A 14,508-nucleotide genomic window follows, 5' to 3' on the forward strand; every position below is an offset into this window, starting at 1 on the left:
CTGGGAACACATCCGGGTGCTGCTGGCTGAGGGCATCTAGCACAGGCTCTATAACAGGATTGTTGGTCACCTCAGGGGTAGGATAAACTTTCCCACCCGCGATATCATTTCCCATTATAAAATCCACCCCATTAATCGGGAAAGAAGGCCGCACACCCACTGAAAAGAAACCACTCGCCAGCTCACTCTGCACCCAAATACGATGGAGGGGAGCAGGCACAAAACTCATCCCAACACCTCTCACAATGATGCTAGCGTCACAGTCAGACTTCTCATCAAATTCAAGCACACTGGCTAGCATGAGGGACTGTGAGCCACCAGTATCACGCAGAATGGTCATTTCACGCTTATCCTCTGGCTTACCAGACAGCGAAACTGTCCCCTTAAAAATGAAGGGCTTAAAACACTCATCCGGGGTCTCAGGGGAGGGGGGCCTACTGACAGGAGGCATGGTTTTAATCAGCCCCACCCCTTTTGGTTTACGTGAAGTTGAGACTGATTGTTTCCGTTTATAAGCCTCACAATCTGCGATCAAATGGCCAGACTTAAAACAGAAAAAACACTTCCGGTCTGCATTGGGACGAGACACAAGTACCTCACTCCTTGGGTGCTGTGCAACTGGCACCTCGCTAGCCTTTACTGGGGCATCGCGTCTGTCATACTTGCTGACACTGGTTTTGTGGACGAGCGCGAACTCATCAGCCAATGTCGCCGCCTGCTGTAGTGAGGAAACCTTTTGTTCATTAATATATACTGCAATGCACTCGGCAATGCAGTTCTTAAATTCCTCTATGAGCATTAGTTCCCGGATCGAAGCCAGGTCAGTGGCTTTGCAGGCCGCACACCACCGATCGAAAAGAACACCTTTTTCCCTGGCAAAATCAAGATAAGACTGACCCTGTCCCCTTTTCAACCCCCGGAAACGCTGCCTATAGGCTTCTGGAACCAGCTCATAAGCCAGCAGGATAGCACTTTTCAGCTTGTCATAGTCCAAGCTGTCCTCAGCTGACAACGAGGAACAAACTTCTTGAGCCTTACCTGCCAGCTTACATTGGAGCAAAATGGCCCACGAATCCCGTGGCCAGTGCAAAGCTGTGGCTATCCGTTCAAACGATTCAAAGTAGCAGTCAACCTCAGTATCTCGGAACACCGGAACCAGACGACTGTTTTTCCCTACATCAAACGGTGTGTCTGCCTGGCGAATGGAGGCAGTCGGAGGAAGGGAAGCCTGCTGGAGTTCCAGCTGCCGCAACTTAACAGCTGTCTCCGCCTCAATAACAATAACAACAAAGAAGCACCACCTCCAATACACAAATGAAAAACAGGTGGGAAATATGTGTGGCCACAGGTTAACCAATAAATAAAAATAACACCGACCCTCTCCCCAGACCTACCTACTAAAATCTTAGCCTAGTTAGCTTCTGGAGTGTACCAGGCTCGAGGCAACTTTAAAGGCTAAGCATCAAGTGCACAAAGCACCGACAAGCCTACCCCCGACAGGGAACTAATCCCCACCCAGGATTACTCTGAAAATAAAAAAGGCAAAATAAAAAATGAGTGCCTGAAGGAGGAGCTTACGCTCAGCTAGACACTCCCCTTTGCTAACTGGAGAGAGAGCGCAGCAGATACAATGCAACTAAACAAGCCACCGGCAAACAACTCACTAAAACTCAATTGCTGTTCCTTCCATTCATATCCCGGACGAGCCCCCACATTGTTACGTCCCCTCCGAAGGGGTCTAGGCGTGCGAGTGAGGGGACCAGTAACAAATGGGTCCGGAAACAGAATGAAAAGGAAAACACACAGAGTTCTTCTATAATAATATAGTTTTATTACAAATAAAATAGTTCTATTACAAATGACATTAACTTAAAGAGCCGGCAACGCCATTTTACCAATAATGCCAAAGAAACAACAGAAACACTCGCAGCAACAAAAGACAAGAAAACTACTAAACAAAACAGGGAGGCACTTCCCACACTTCCTACTTTACTTCGTCTTGATGCATTCTCAATCATCCAGGGAAGTAAATCTCCAAAAGTTGAATCTGTTCATCTGGACGTAGCGTGTTGTGGGAGAAACGTTTCGTCACTCATCCAAGTGACTTCTTCAGTCTCAGCTGACTGCAGGTTTCCCCAAACCTTAGTCCTACTTTACTCCTCACCACGGGGAGACACTCTCAGGGCCCACAAGCCCATCTACTCACTATTCAGAAAGAGGCTGTCTGTCCAAGACCTAGCACAAAACCGTGTCGAGCCACAGAGGGAAAAACCACCCTGCTCACAGCTCATCCCCAGTTTAAATAGCCTCAGAGGTGATTGCTGACAGGAGTCAGGTGGCAAACGAGGCTAATCAAGAGAAGCTGTGTCCTGGGGAGAAAGGAGAGTGAGAGAGACAGAGGGGGTAGGAGTGGCAAGAGAGGAGGGGGCGGGGAGAACGGGCAAACACCCCACCCACACACTCCCACAGCCTCACAGGATGTAACACAAGCCTATTGTTGATCTACGTATTTTATATTCTTTACATTATTTAGATTTGATCTTTTACATTGAGTATGTCTATTGATTGTATTGTTTATTTTAATATTTGTGTACAGCGCTTTGTGACTGCCTGTCTGTGAAAAGCGCTTAATAAATAAACTTTACTTACTTACTTTAGTTGTTCACACAAAGCACAAAGGTTAAAAAAAACAATATATACAGTGTTATCTTCATTTTAGATTTCAAAAAGTATTTGCGGCTCCCAGTGTTTTCTTTTGAGTGGAAACCGGGTCCAAGTGGCTCTTTGGGTGTTAAAGGTTGCAGACCCCTGGCCGCTTTGCTAGCTAGTGATGTTCGATTCGTGAACGAATCGTTCAATACTCGAGAATCACTTTACTGACTCGTGAATCATGATTCACAAGCGCAACTGACTCACTGACTCATCCCTGTTGCTGTTAGCAAACTAATTCCATTAGTAGAAATATATCTAGCGAGGCGATCGTGGCTCAAGAGTTGGGAGTTCGCCAGTAGGCAACGGGCCACCACCCGTTGCCTACTGGTGGTGGCCAGAGGGCCCGGTGGCGCCAGTGTCCGGCAGCCTCGCCTCTGTCAGTGCACCCCAAGGTGGCTGTGGCTACAATGTAGCTTGCCATCACCAGTGTGTGAATGTGTGTGAATGGGTGGATGACTGGTTGTGTAAAGCGCTTTGGGGTCCTTAGGGACTAGAAAAGCGCTATACAAATACAGGCCATTTACCCTAATTAAAATTGTGGGGAAAAAAACAACAGCCAGTTTCTTAACAAAAACATTTCTGCTCTGAACTGGAAGAAAAAACCCTGAGTAGAAGCTCACATCAAGACAATGGTCGTGTCCAAATTCATGGGCTGCATGCTCCTGAGGACGCATTTGTAGACCGATTACGTCACAGCGACGCGCCGAAGGCTGTCCAAATTCGTAGACTCCTCCGAATGCAGCCAACAAATGCGTCCTCCTTTTCCCCGAATTTGAAGGATGGGTCGGGTGTGTCCTTCGTGGCCCACCATATCCCAGAATTCAGAGCGCGGCCCAGCCAAACTCCAGTTTCCGGCAATGGCGGCCGCTACTAAGTTTTAAAATTACTCTTATTACTCTTTCTCGGTCACAAAATAAACTTTTAACATATTTTCAGGCGAGAATGTGGGTGTGTAAACTTCAAATATCTGCTCGGTTTATCAAGATATCGCATATTTGCAAAAGTGGTTCGATGTTTTCGGAGACGTCTGTTACCCATCAGCTCGATAGCTAGCCCAGAGCTTGAGAGTCACTGAAGCCGCCGAGAACGGCACAACTCCCGGCACATCATTTTCAGATCACCGCGGACTTTCGCTACTCAAGTTAAACGTAATATATAAGTCACTTAGACAACCTAAAAATGCTATTGTTTGGCTTTTTTCAGTGTTTTATTTGTTCGTGAGTAAATCGGTTTGGCTGAGATTAAAATTATTAGATTAGATTAGATAAAATAAAACTTTATTAATCCCCCGGGTGGGTTTCACACAGCTGAATAAACGTCAAACAGAAAACTGATTAAACAGAAGTGTGAGATGGTCGAGAATTTACGCCAGTGTCCTGTTATATTTTAGATAGCAAGGAACAGACGGCCGAGTTTATTAAACTCCACCGAGACAGCGGTGACGCTAATCAGAAGGCTAGACCGTCCAATTCCACGGCTGTTTACTTTCAGCCTACCCGACCTTCTGAGGACCCAGCCCACGTAGACCGCGAAGGCCAGGTCCTCAGGAGGATGCAGCCCATGAATTTGGACACGACCATTAGCTCCTCAGTTCACAGTAGCATCGCTCAGCTAGCATGCTAACAGCACATTTGAGTTACTCACCCCCTCCCTTGCTGTGCTGAATCATAGCATAAGCGAATCACTCAGGACTCACTAACCCCCTCCCTCCTGGCTCACAGCTCAAACGAGTTGAACGAATCACTGACTCACTCACTCACCCCCTCCCTTCCTGTTATGAATCACTCCCTCACTCACCCCCTCCCTCCTGGCTCACAGCTTCTTCTTCTTGGTTGGCAACCAATGTTAAGGCGCTTTACCGCCCCCTGGCTCACAGCTCAGTGGACATTTAGATGAGAAAATATATATTTGACACATTTAAGGAAAATACCAATAAAATAAAATAAAAATAAATAAATGTTCCCTTTAGAATTTTTTTGCTCTTTTTTGCTCTAAAGAAAATAGTTGTTTTCTTTTACAATCATTCATCTTAGCAGTAGAATTTACATTAAAAGAGAAACAAATTAAGTTTGAGTGAAAATATACACTTTTGCACCCTCTGGTCAACTGACTCAGTGACTCAAATGACTCAAGAAACCCGATTCACTTTGGTGAGTGACTCATTAAAACTCGATTCAGTAAAAAGAATCGAATTTACCATCACTATTGCTAGCTAAAACACCGGTGTCGGCACATAAGGATGCTGTCATAGGCTGTCAACGTTGATTAGCTGCATATATAGGAATGTGAATCGCATCATTGGCTGGACTATGGGATAAAGTGGCATCGTTCTAATCCCATACAGGAGCAGCCAGTCACTTACTGAATAACACTGCAAAACAGAATAACACAAGCAAAAACTGGGTCAACCCCCCACTGACACCTTAATGTGGGCTTAATGATGACACGATGCCCACGTCTCCCAAAGAATTCACACCTGTATTCATGTAAACTCGGCCACACCCACCTTGATTCAGACCCTGAAACCTGTGAGCCTAACGGTGAATACAGGGACAGTCAACAACTCTTAGGACCGCCTTGAATCCCAGTGGAGGTTAAATACCTGGCTCTCTCCAGCAAACTTTAGATCTGGACTCCAGTTTTCTTCACTTGCTGTTCCTCTGCAGGCTGATTTAGCTGAACTCAAGAAGATTTTTGAAGCTCTCAACACAAGATTAGGTGAATACTGGGCCAACCATCGCAGGACTATGAACGCTCCTCACTGGACTCCTCACTGGACTCCTCACTGGACTCCTCACTGGTCTCCTCACTGGTCTCCTCAGTGGACTCCTGGGGGACTGGAGCCCTCCATGAACTCATATCTGATTCCAAACCTCCACCAAGATGTGGGAATGAACACACAGGAGCTGGCTGTGACCGTTCCTAAGCCTGTGCACGTAAAGAAGGGGATGTTTTCTGAGCTGCACAGTAATGTTTCAGAAGCTGGCATCCCGGTCACTGCAACACATTTTGACCTGCAGCGGGAAATGCTCTGGATGGGAAACTACACGGTAAGAGCCAAAATGATGTTTCAGCAGAGTTTGTTTCTTCTACATTCACCTTAAACGTTGCACTCTGTAATATTTTATATTTGTGCTCTTCTCTTAGGGTCATGTACAATCCTTCCTTGGACCTACAATGGCACACTACTCTTCTTTCCAAGTGCACGCAACTGATGCCATCAGACACATGCAGAGTTTGGACACAGGCGTGCTCTTCCTTTCTAAATGCAACCTCAGATGTTACACTTGTGGAGGCCTGGTCATGTCTGATTATTGGTAAGTCTTACATTGATTGTTGATGACCTGAAGCTGTGAAATTTTTCCTTATGTTATTGAATTAATGGCCATTTTTGGTGCTTTGCAGGATGGAAGAAGGAGCTGATATGCACAGTCTCCTCATGACTGATAACATGCTGCTCATGGGGGAATTACAAAACTATGTGGCTGAAGTTGACTTGAATACACTTCAAGAAACTCAAAAAGTAAGACACCAGGCTTATGTTTATCAAAATCCACAACTATCTATGCTTACAACACTGGCACATCACAGACCGGACTTCACAGCGGGTGTCTGACTGTCTGCTGTCTTGATTGTCCTTCCAGTTCACAGTGGAGACACCTGGAGTGACAATAATGCGTCAGACCAATCATTTCTTTTTCTTTAGGCACCCTTCTAAGTATCACCTGATTGCATCAGTTTGATGAGGTTTGGTTTATATCACTCTAACACTGACCCTCTGTTGATAACAGGTGACCCTTCGAGACTTGCATACATTTAGGACACAAAACTTTGATGCATTTCCTGGCGGCCTGTCAGACTTTGATGTTCACGGAAACCTCTTGGCTGTGAGTGGGTTCTCCAGCCGAGGGCCGAATGAACGTTTCCTCATGGTGTATGACCTCCGCAGGATGCGAGCTGCAACCCCCCTTTGGGTGCATGTGGATCCCTTCTTCGTGCGCTTCATTCCTACCTACACGTCACGGCTCGCAATCATCTCACAGACAGGTATGAAGCTGGCCTGGAATCATAACCTGTGGCCCTGCTCTCCCATCCCCACTGTCCAGGCTACACCCAGCTCAAGGTAACATAATCACCAATGAGACTGTAGAGTTTGCATTAGAGCATGCATAAATATTGTTGTCAGATCCAATAAAAGTTTGTAAGATAATGTTGAGTCTTCCCCAGTTGACATAAATGGTTTGTTCAATATTTTAAAAGCAGTTCTCAAAATGAGAGTCTCATGTAGTTCCCATTAAAGGTTTCCATCTAAAACATGTTTCTTTTCAACAGATGGGCTCCTGGGATGGAGCCAGAAATCCCACAAACTATTGAAACAGTTGGCTTCAACAGTTATGTGGAAAATCCTTACGCCTGCCCCTTTAACCAGGTAAGTAAAAAACTGTTTTAAACTCTCATTTTTACAATATTATCACAAATTTTTAAAAAAGTTAAACCCATTTCCACGTGGTGTATTTTAAGTTTTTTCCCATTTGTTGTTTGCAGGTCCCTGCCAATGAAGAAGGGACACCTGGTCATGGTTATTACAACCACGTCCCTGAATCTCCAACACAGAGTGATGAAGAGCCGCTCCTTCACACTGTTCCAGAAAAGTACAGAAAGGTTGGACTTGCTATGTTTCACCCTGGTGTTCATAGAGATACAGTTAATTATAAGATGTAACAATAAGATTGCTACAAGCTTTGATTTCCAAAACATGTGATGAAGATGTGTTTGTTGTGCTTCAGGTGACAATTAAATACTCTAAATGTGGACGGGAAGATTTTGACTTCAAACATTACAACAGGACGTTGTTTGCTGGCCTGGAGCCGCAGATTCCCAACGCCTACTGTAACTGCATGATCCAGGTAAGAAGCTGAAGATTCACAATGTGTTTGGTACGTTTTATTGTTAATATGAGACAATTTGTAAAACTTTCTATGTGGCTTTTATGTTTGCATCTTAGGTGTTATACTTCATGGAGCCAGTTCGCTGCCTTGTTCAGAATCATTCGTGCCACAAGGAGTTTTGTTTAGCTTGTGAACTCGGCTTCCTCTTCCACATGTTGGATTTGTCACAAGGAGATCCATGTCAGGTACATTTCTTCCTTTTTTTTAGCAACAAGCAAATTTTCAATCTGTTGGGGATTGCAAGACTCTTACATTGAAATCTCATTTTGTTGTAACTGCCCAAAATAACCTCCAATGTCTTCTTCCTTAAGGCCAGCAACTTCCTCAGAGCACTTCGAAACATCCCTGAAGCCAAAGAGATGGGCCTGATCCTCTCAAACTGTGAGGAGACAACGGGAACAGTCGAGCTAGGTCGCTTAATCCAGAGATGGAATCACTTCATGCTCTACCAGCTCTTCCAGGAGACACAGGAGCAGGAGGATCCACGGGCCTACAGGACACCCAGGAGCAGGTAAAACACTTCGTTGTTGACCTGCAGTCTTACTGGACACTGTCCCAGTCTTATCATTAAGTTTGTTTATAAATGCAGAGTTTTCTTCGGGGATGGGGTGCCCTCGGCCTCTCAGCCCGGGGCTCGGTCACTCAGGCACAGCTGGCTGCCGGCGGAGCTCACGGGCACGTCACTGCAACCCCCCCGGCTTCTGCTCCGCGGCTGCTGAGTGACCCCTCATCTGGGACTCTCCTCAGCTCTTTCTGGGATAGTGGCGCGGCTGCCCCTCTGTTGGTCTTCCTTGGTCTCTTGTGTTCTGGGGGCCTCTGGATGTCTGGAGTTTTGATCTCCTCCATACCTGCTTCATGCCCTGGAGGACGGGGCAGTGGCCCCCCACACCCTCTAGCAGATCATTACATGAAGGAACCTTTTAAAAACAAGCGCGTTCATGCTCACAGGTGCACACACGGGTGATCACACACACAAACTACACCCTTTTTGGCTCCTACCTCAAAGCACACTGTGCGCTGTCGATCCTACGTGCTGCACAATAATGTTTAATATTTAGTATTTACTGTCATATTCCCATATATCATTGTGATGTTGTTTATTACTCTCGTTTTCTTCTGCTTGCTTTCTTTTTTTCTTTCTCAACAGGTGATCCAGGTGATCGATATATGTATTTTTTGTCTGCTTATTCTGTTGGTTTTTGGTTTTTGCCCTTCTCCCCCGTCCCTCTTCTCAGCTGTTTTTCTTTCCCTCTTTCTTTCTCCCCTTTCTTTCCACCAGTCAAGTCTGTCCCGTATTCAGCAAGTCAAAATAAAATAAACAATAAAAGGTGAATCAAATGGACCATTACGGCAAGGCTGGGATGGTCCATTTGGTAAAGTAAATCCGTTGGGCATCTTTCTTCGCCTTTAGACAATAATTCTGATGGCAAAAGAACCAAACGGGACAGGTTTAAAAAAAAAAAAAAAAAAAAAAAAAAAAAAAAAAATAAATAAATGCAGAGTTTTCCTTCTGGTTTCTGAAACTGTGATTTGTGTTTCAGTTGCAGTTCTCTGGGCTCCTCTGGCGACTCTGTCATTAGAGAGCTGTTTTGTTCTGAAGTTGAGAACCGCAGCCTGTGTCTCTGTGGCATAGAAACAGTCCACTCCTCCCTCATGTTGCTGTTCAACATGCATTACCCCGACTCTCAAGGTGAGTCTGAGAGCACTGAGAGCATGGATATCTGTCACTGTGAATTACTCTGTCTTTGAAGCTTGAACTATTAATGATTACATAACGGTTTGAATGAATTTAGTTTTTGAATGAGCAGAGGGAAATATCTGCTTGACTTGATGTATACACTGATATTCATTTTACTTTGACACTTCAGGAAAAAGAATGAAGGAGCATGACTTTGCTGAGATCCTGAAGAAAAGCATCTGCCTGCAGCAGAGATCTCACACATGGTGTGAAAACTGTGACAAGTATCACCTCACAGTGAGTTACAGCTTTCATTCACTCATAATGACAAATCATTTATGGTTGATTGTTGCCTGTTGTGCAGGGTAATCATTAGTGTGAATGCTTGAAAAGCATTCACAGTATTGTTCTTCGAATCTTTATTATTATTTTTCCGTACGTTTTTTGGACTCTATCTCCTTCAAAACCGTTCAACTTAGAAAAACCATTCAAACACCATTAGATTCCTCTTCTTTTGGACATGTGTGCTTGTATTTTTCTCATTTTTAACATTTATATTTTTAAATTTATTCAACTTTTTTCAACAAAAATTTCCCATGTATTTCAATGGGGAGATCCTTCAAATTCTCCTTCAACTTACTCCTCTTTCAACTGTATCTACTTCCACATACGTTGACATAGAGCCACCATTCAAACTTTAAAACGAAGCCAAGACGTTCAACTATTCAACTTGTATTTATCTTTTCAATATCTATTATACTTTTTCTTCAGTTCCAGTTTAAGTTTCATGATGTTTTTCATCCGTTTCAGAGTTTATAATGGGTGTGTATGGGACGGAATGTTGGGGCTAGAGTGAGACAGCTCAACTGCTAGAGTGAGAGGAGGGGGGGAATTAATCTTAAAATCTTTTCTTAAAACTGCTGCTGTGTTCACAATGTTCGCTCTACAGCCATCATTTTACCCTCAAAACGTAGCCATCGCTGTCCTCTTTCATCCAATGTGTTTATTATTGTAATAGGTGTTATGGTTCTTTCATAAATGTCACCAATGCACAGCCTCCTCCCTCCAACTCTTCCATAGACTCCAATGTTAAAATGGCTCAGAAGGTTTGTCTGAAAATCAGAAGTACAGGCTGTCTTTACACTGTCACCACATCCATATAATAAACTCCACAGGCATGAAAATTGAGAATTCAGTAGACTAGACATTGCTGCCGCTCACTGTGAAAGAATTTTGTCAATACGACTTGTACTTTTCATTTGGGAGCGATTTGTTTCAGGCTGACTTTTCTGTTCATTTTAAGCAGCAAAAGTGAGGCGCATGTCTGTGTGCGTGTGTATGGAGCCATTGGGTGCAGTCACTATAGCAACCAGGCTTACACCTGCCTGCTTAATGAGCTCTGTCTCTCACTCTGCCAAGATTCATCTTAAACACTTCTCTTTCAACTGCTGCTGTGTCCACAGTGTTTGCTCTACAGCCATCATTTTACCCTCAAAACGTAGCCATTGTTCTTCTCTTTCCAACACCGTGTCTTTCAAAGCTCAGACATTTAAACTTTTTTAAACTGTGTGGATCCAAGTGGAGGGATCACATTTTAGTCATTCAGTGATTTAAAGAATATGAACTTTTAATATTCATTCAGATGTTTTCTGACTCTAAATTTTCTTTTCTCATTTCTTAGGTTTTTCTAATTTACATTTAAAACTTTTTCAGCTATTTTCCAACTTCTTCTGTGTGGATGTCAGCTTTTAGCAGTTCAGCACTTTTTTTTTCAGGCGAAAACTTCTGTATTTTTCATTTCATTCAAAATTTTTAACTTAAATTCAGCAATTAATTCATTTCAATGCATACATTCAGATTCAAGCATTCACACTGCAGTTTCTTCAGAAAATGCACTTTCTAGTTTCTTTGTGTTACACTGTAGGTGCAGACACGCAACATTCGACGTCTCCCAGATGTTTTGGTGATAAACTGTGAGGTGAACAGCAGCAAAGAGGCCGAATTCTGGAAGGTTCAGGCCGAGGTAAGCGACTGATTCACTGTGTTTAAATACAGTTAAAAGAAACAATGAAACTCATGATTTAGCTGTTCATTATTTACATGATTGTCCATGTTTCTGTTTTTATAGTATGCCTTCAACAAATCCATGCAGAAGACAGATCAGGATCAGCGTCACGTGTGGATCCCCGCCACTCTCAAGATGTCCCTCAGCAAAAGTCAGAGACTGGAGATCAGCAGCTGGCCTGAGGGCGAGGAGGTGAGGACTTAGATTTTCAGCTGATCTTTGCACTTGAAGAAATAATTTGATTAACTTATCAATACCAAGTTAAAATTTGAATTAAAAAATAATCCATATTTGCAGGAACAATATTTTTTAAAACATTATTACGCTAATCTGAAGCATTTCTGATTTTGAACTATAGGTTGGTTTTAGTGCTTTTGTTTCTGTAACACATGAATTTGCCAACTTTTGTGAAATGAAAGTTTATCTTACCTTTTCTCTGTTACTAGTTAAGTGCTGCTGAAGAGGCGGAGGGAGCTTCTCTGTATGACTTGGTGGTCACGGTGCCACACATCCTGGACTCTGGTCTGGTCGCACACATCAAAGTGGGTGAGACCTACCATCAAAGAAAAGAGGTGAGTGACGCGCAGATAAGAATAGTTTGACATCTGCTGACTACAAAAAGTTTAAATTGTAACATTCAAAATGATTTTATTATTTCAGGGAGTCTCTCGCCAGCAGTGGTACCTCTTCAATGACTTCCTCATTGAGTCGATTGAGAAGGTAAGGATCCTAGATAAGATTCCTGCTTGTTTATTCATTAATGTGTGCAGTCATTTAAAAATGTTTCTCCTTTTGTTTTCAGAGTGAGGCTGCACAGTTTGATGTGAGCTGGAAAGTGCCAGCCATCCTGTGTTACGCCAAGAGAAACTACCACACCAAATACGACCTCCGCAGTGAGTGTCAGCACAATCAGTCTGAAGTCAAATCCGACTTATATCGGACTCAGAAGCAGAGGAAGACAGACGCCACTTTCATCCCACTGACAGTCAGTGAGATGCCGCGGGCTGGTGACCTGGTGGGGCTGGACGCTGAGTTTGTAAAGCTCAGTGAGGTAAGTCTGGCTATGACACCATCATTAATTATAATATAGGATTAAAAACAATTTTAAATATTCCTTGTACATATTTTCAGTAGTTCAGCTAATCTGACTAATGCATTTAAAACAAATTTGACCCCTGAATGTGTGCGTCTGCAGGAGGAAGCAGTGCTGCACAGCGACGGCACCAAATCGACCATTACGCCCAGTCAGATGTCTGTGGCCAGGATCACCTGTGTGAGGGGTCAGGGACCCAACGAGGGGGTCCCCTTCATCGATGACTACATCTCCACTCAGGAGCAGGTGAGAAGCTGCAGAGAGAAAAGACCACGATGACCTAAAAGAATGAATATATAATGTTTAAAGGATCCACCTGCTAACTTGTCAATTTGTTCTTCCAGGTGGTCGACTATTTGACAAAATACTCTGGAATCGAACCTGGAGACCTGGATGCCACAGTATCCTCTAAGCACGTGACCACGCTGAAGTCGACCTACCTGAAGCTACGCTTCCTCATCGACTCAGGAGTTTGCTTCGTCGGCCACGGCCTGCAGAAAGACTTTCGTGTCATTAATTTAGTGGTACGTTATTTCATCAGTTTCAAATTTCAAATTAGTTCAAAAAGTTTAAAGATGTGATTTTTTTTAGATGTGCTGTAATTTTAATGTTTTTTATTTTCTGTTTCTTAAGGTTCCCAAAGATCAAGTTATCGACACTGTCCACCTCTTCCGATTGCCCTACAAGAGGATGATTTCTCTGAAATTCCTTGCTTGGTATTTTCTTGGTAAGTTAGTAGAAATAAAAAAACAAAAAACAAAATCAAATCCAAATAATCCAAATATGAGTCTGTAATCGAATTAAATCACATTATTACTGTGAGAGGGATTAGAAGGTAATTATGTAAACTGGATAATCCGCTCATATTACCGTCAGTATTAAGTTAAGTATTCAGTATTAAGTCAGTAGAGTTCATGATGTTTTAGTTGTCATCAAACCCATCTTGGAATTAAATCTAAACACTAAAGTATTTAGAGGCTTTTTTGAGTTCATGCACTAAAGCATATGTGTTAATTCCTCATATCCACACTGTAATCTGAAGCTGAACACTTTCATTTTAATCATTCCTGACCTTTTTTCATGTCCACAGGCCTCAACATCCAGGGAGAAACCCACGACAGCACGGAGGACTCATGCACGGCCCTGAAGCTTTACAGGAAGTACCTGGAGCTGTATCAGGAAGGAGGGAATCATTACGTGACGAAGGTGCTCTACGAAGTCTACGACAAAGGCTTCCAGCTGAACTGGAAAGTCCCGGATTTGGATGCGAGATAGGCCGTCTGAGTGGACTGAATGCACTCTCCTTCCATCCACAGGTGCTGCTGTGCTTCCCTCTGGGACTGTGAGCAACACCATGACCTGAAGATGCTCGGGCTGCTTATTCTGTATCATATTTTATAGTTATTTGCTTTGAGTCAGTGACTCAGTTGTTTTTATCATATCTAAATGTAAGCTTTTTATTTCAGAGAGGTTTACAGGGGAGGAAAGTGATCATTCAAAATGTGAATTTGAAGCATTCTTTTTTTTTTTAAAGAAAAAGACAAAATTGTTGCATGTAAATGAAGTCATCCTGAGCACTGTAAAATGTTTGTTGTTTGATACCAGGAAGTGGAGAATGTGTATGAATCCATGAAAATCTTGATTAAAACAGATTCCAACCACAATGAATTTAGTTTGTTTTTTTCACCAGCTTCTGTGAAATCTGTTGCACTGTTCATTTTCCAGCTGGCTTTCTGTAGTTTTCTCAGAATTCAAATCGATGTAGAATTTTTCAAAAGCTGTTATTTCTCTTCTATAAATGACACATTTAATATGTTTGAAAAACGTGTCCTCAATATTTCACCTCAATTCAATTCAATTCAATTCAATTTTATTTATATAGCGCCAAATCACAACAAAAGTCGCCTCAAGGCGCTTTATATTGTACAGTAGATAGCACAATAATAAATACAGAGAAAAGCCCAACAATCATATGACCCCCTATGAGCAAGCACTTTGGCGACAGTGGGAA

At 43.0% G+C, this 14,508-nt stretch overlaps 1 protein-coding gene across 1 annotated transcript; it reads left to right on the forward strand.

Moving 5' to 3' along the window:
- Window positions 1-5,160: 5,160 nt before the first annotated feature.
- Window positions 5,161-14,227, forward strand: LOC109196092 (PAN2-PAN3 deadenylation complex catalytic subunit PAN2). Its single transcript, XM_025901515.1, has 21 exons — window positions 5,161-5,190; window positions 5,379-5,762; window positions 5,860-6,029; window positions 6,118-6,235; window positions 6,504-6,835; window positions 7,045-7,141; window positions 7,258-7,374; window positions 7,500-7,619; window positions 7,718-7,846; window positions 7,973-8,172; window positions 9,209-9,351; window positions 9,530-9,636; window positions 11,264-11,362; window positions 11,468-11,596; window positions 11,851-11,976; window positions 12,065-12,124; window positions 12,207-12,455; window positions 12,600-12,743; window positions 12,842-13,021; window positions 13,131-13,224; window positions 13,588-14,227. The coding sequence occupies exons 1-21, from the start codon at window positions 5,161-5,163 to the stop codon at window positions 13,770-13,772; spliced, it is 3,213 nt and encodes a 1,070-aa protein (XP_025757300.1). The 3' UTR covers window positions 13,773-14,227.
- Window positions 14,228-14,508: the final 281 nt, after the last annotated feature.

Source organism: Oreochromis niloticus, linkage group LG20 (assembly GCF_001858045.2).
Source record: "Oreochromis niloticus isolate F11D_XX linkage group LG20, O_niloticus_UMD_NMBU, whole genome shotgun sequence".
NCBI lineage: Eukaryota > Metazoa > Chordata > Actinopteri > Cichliformes > Cichlidae > Oreochromis > Oreochromis niloticus.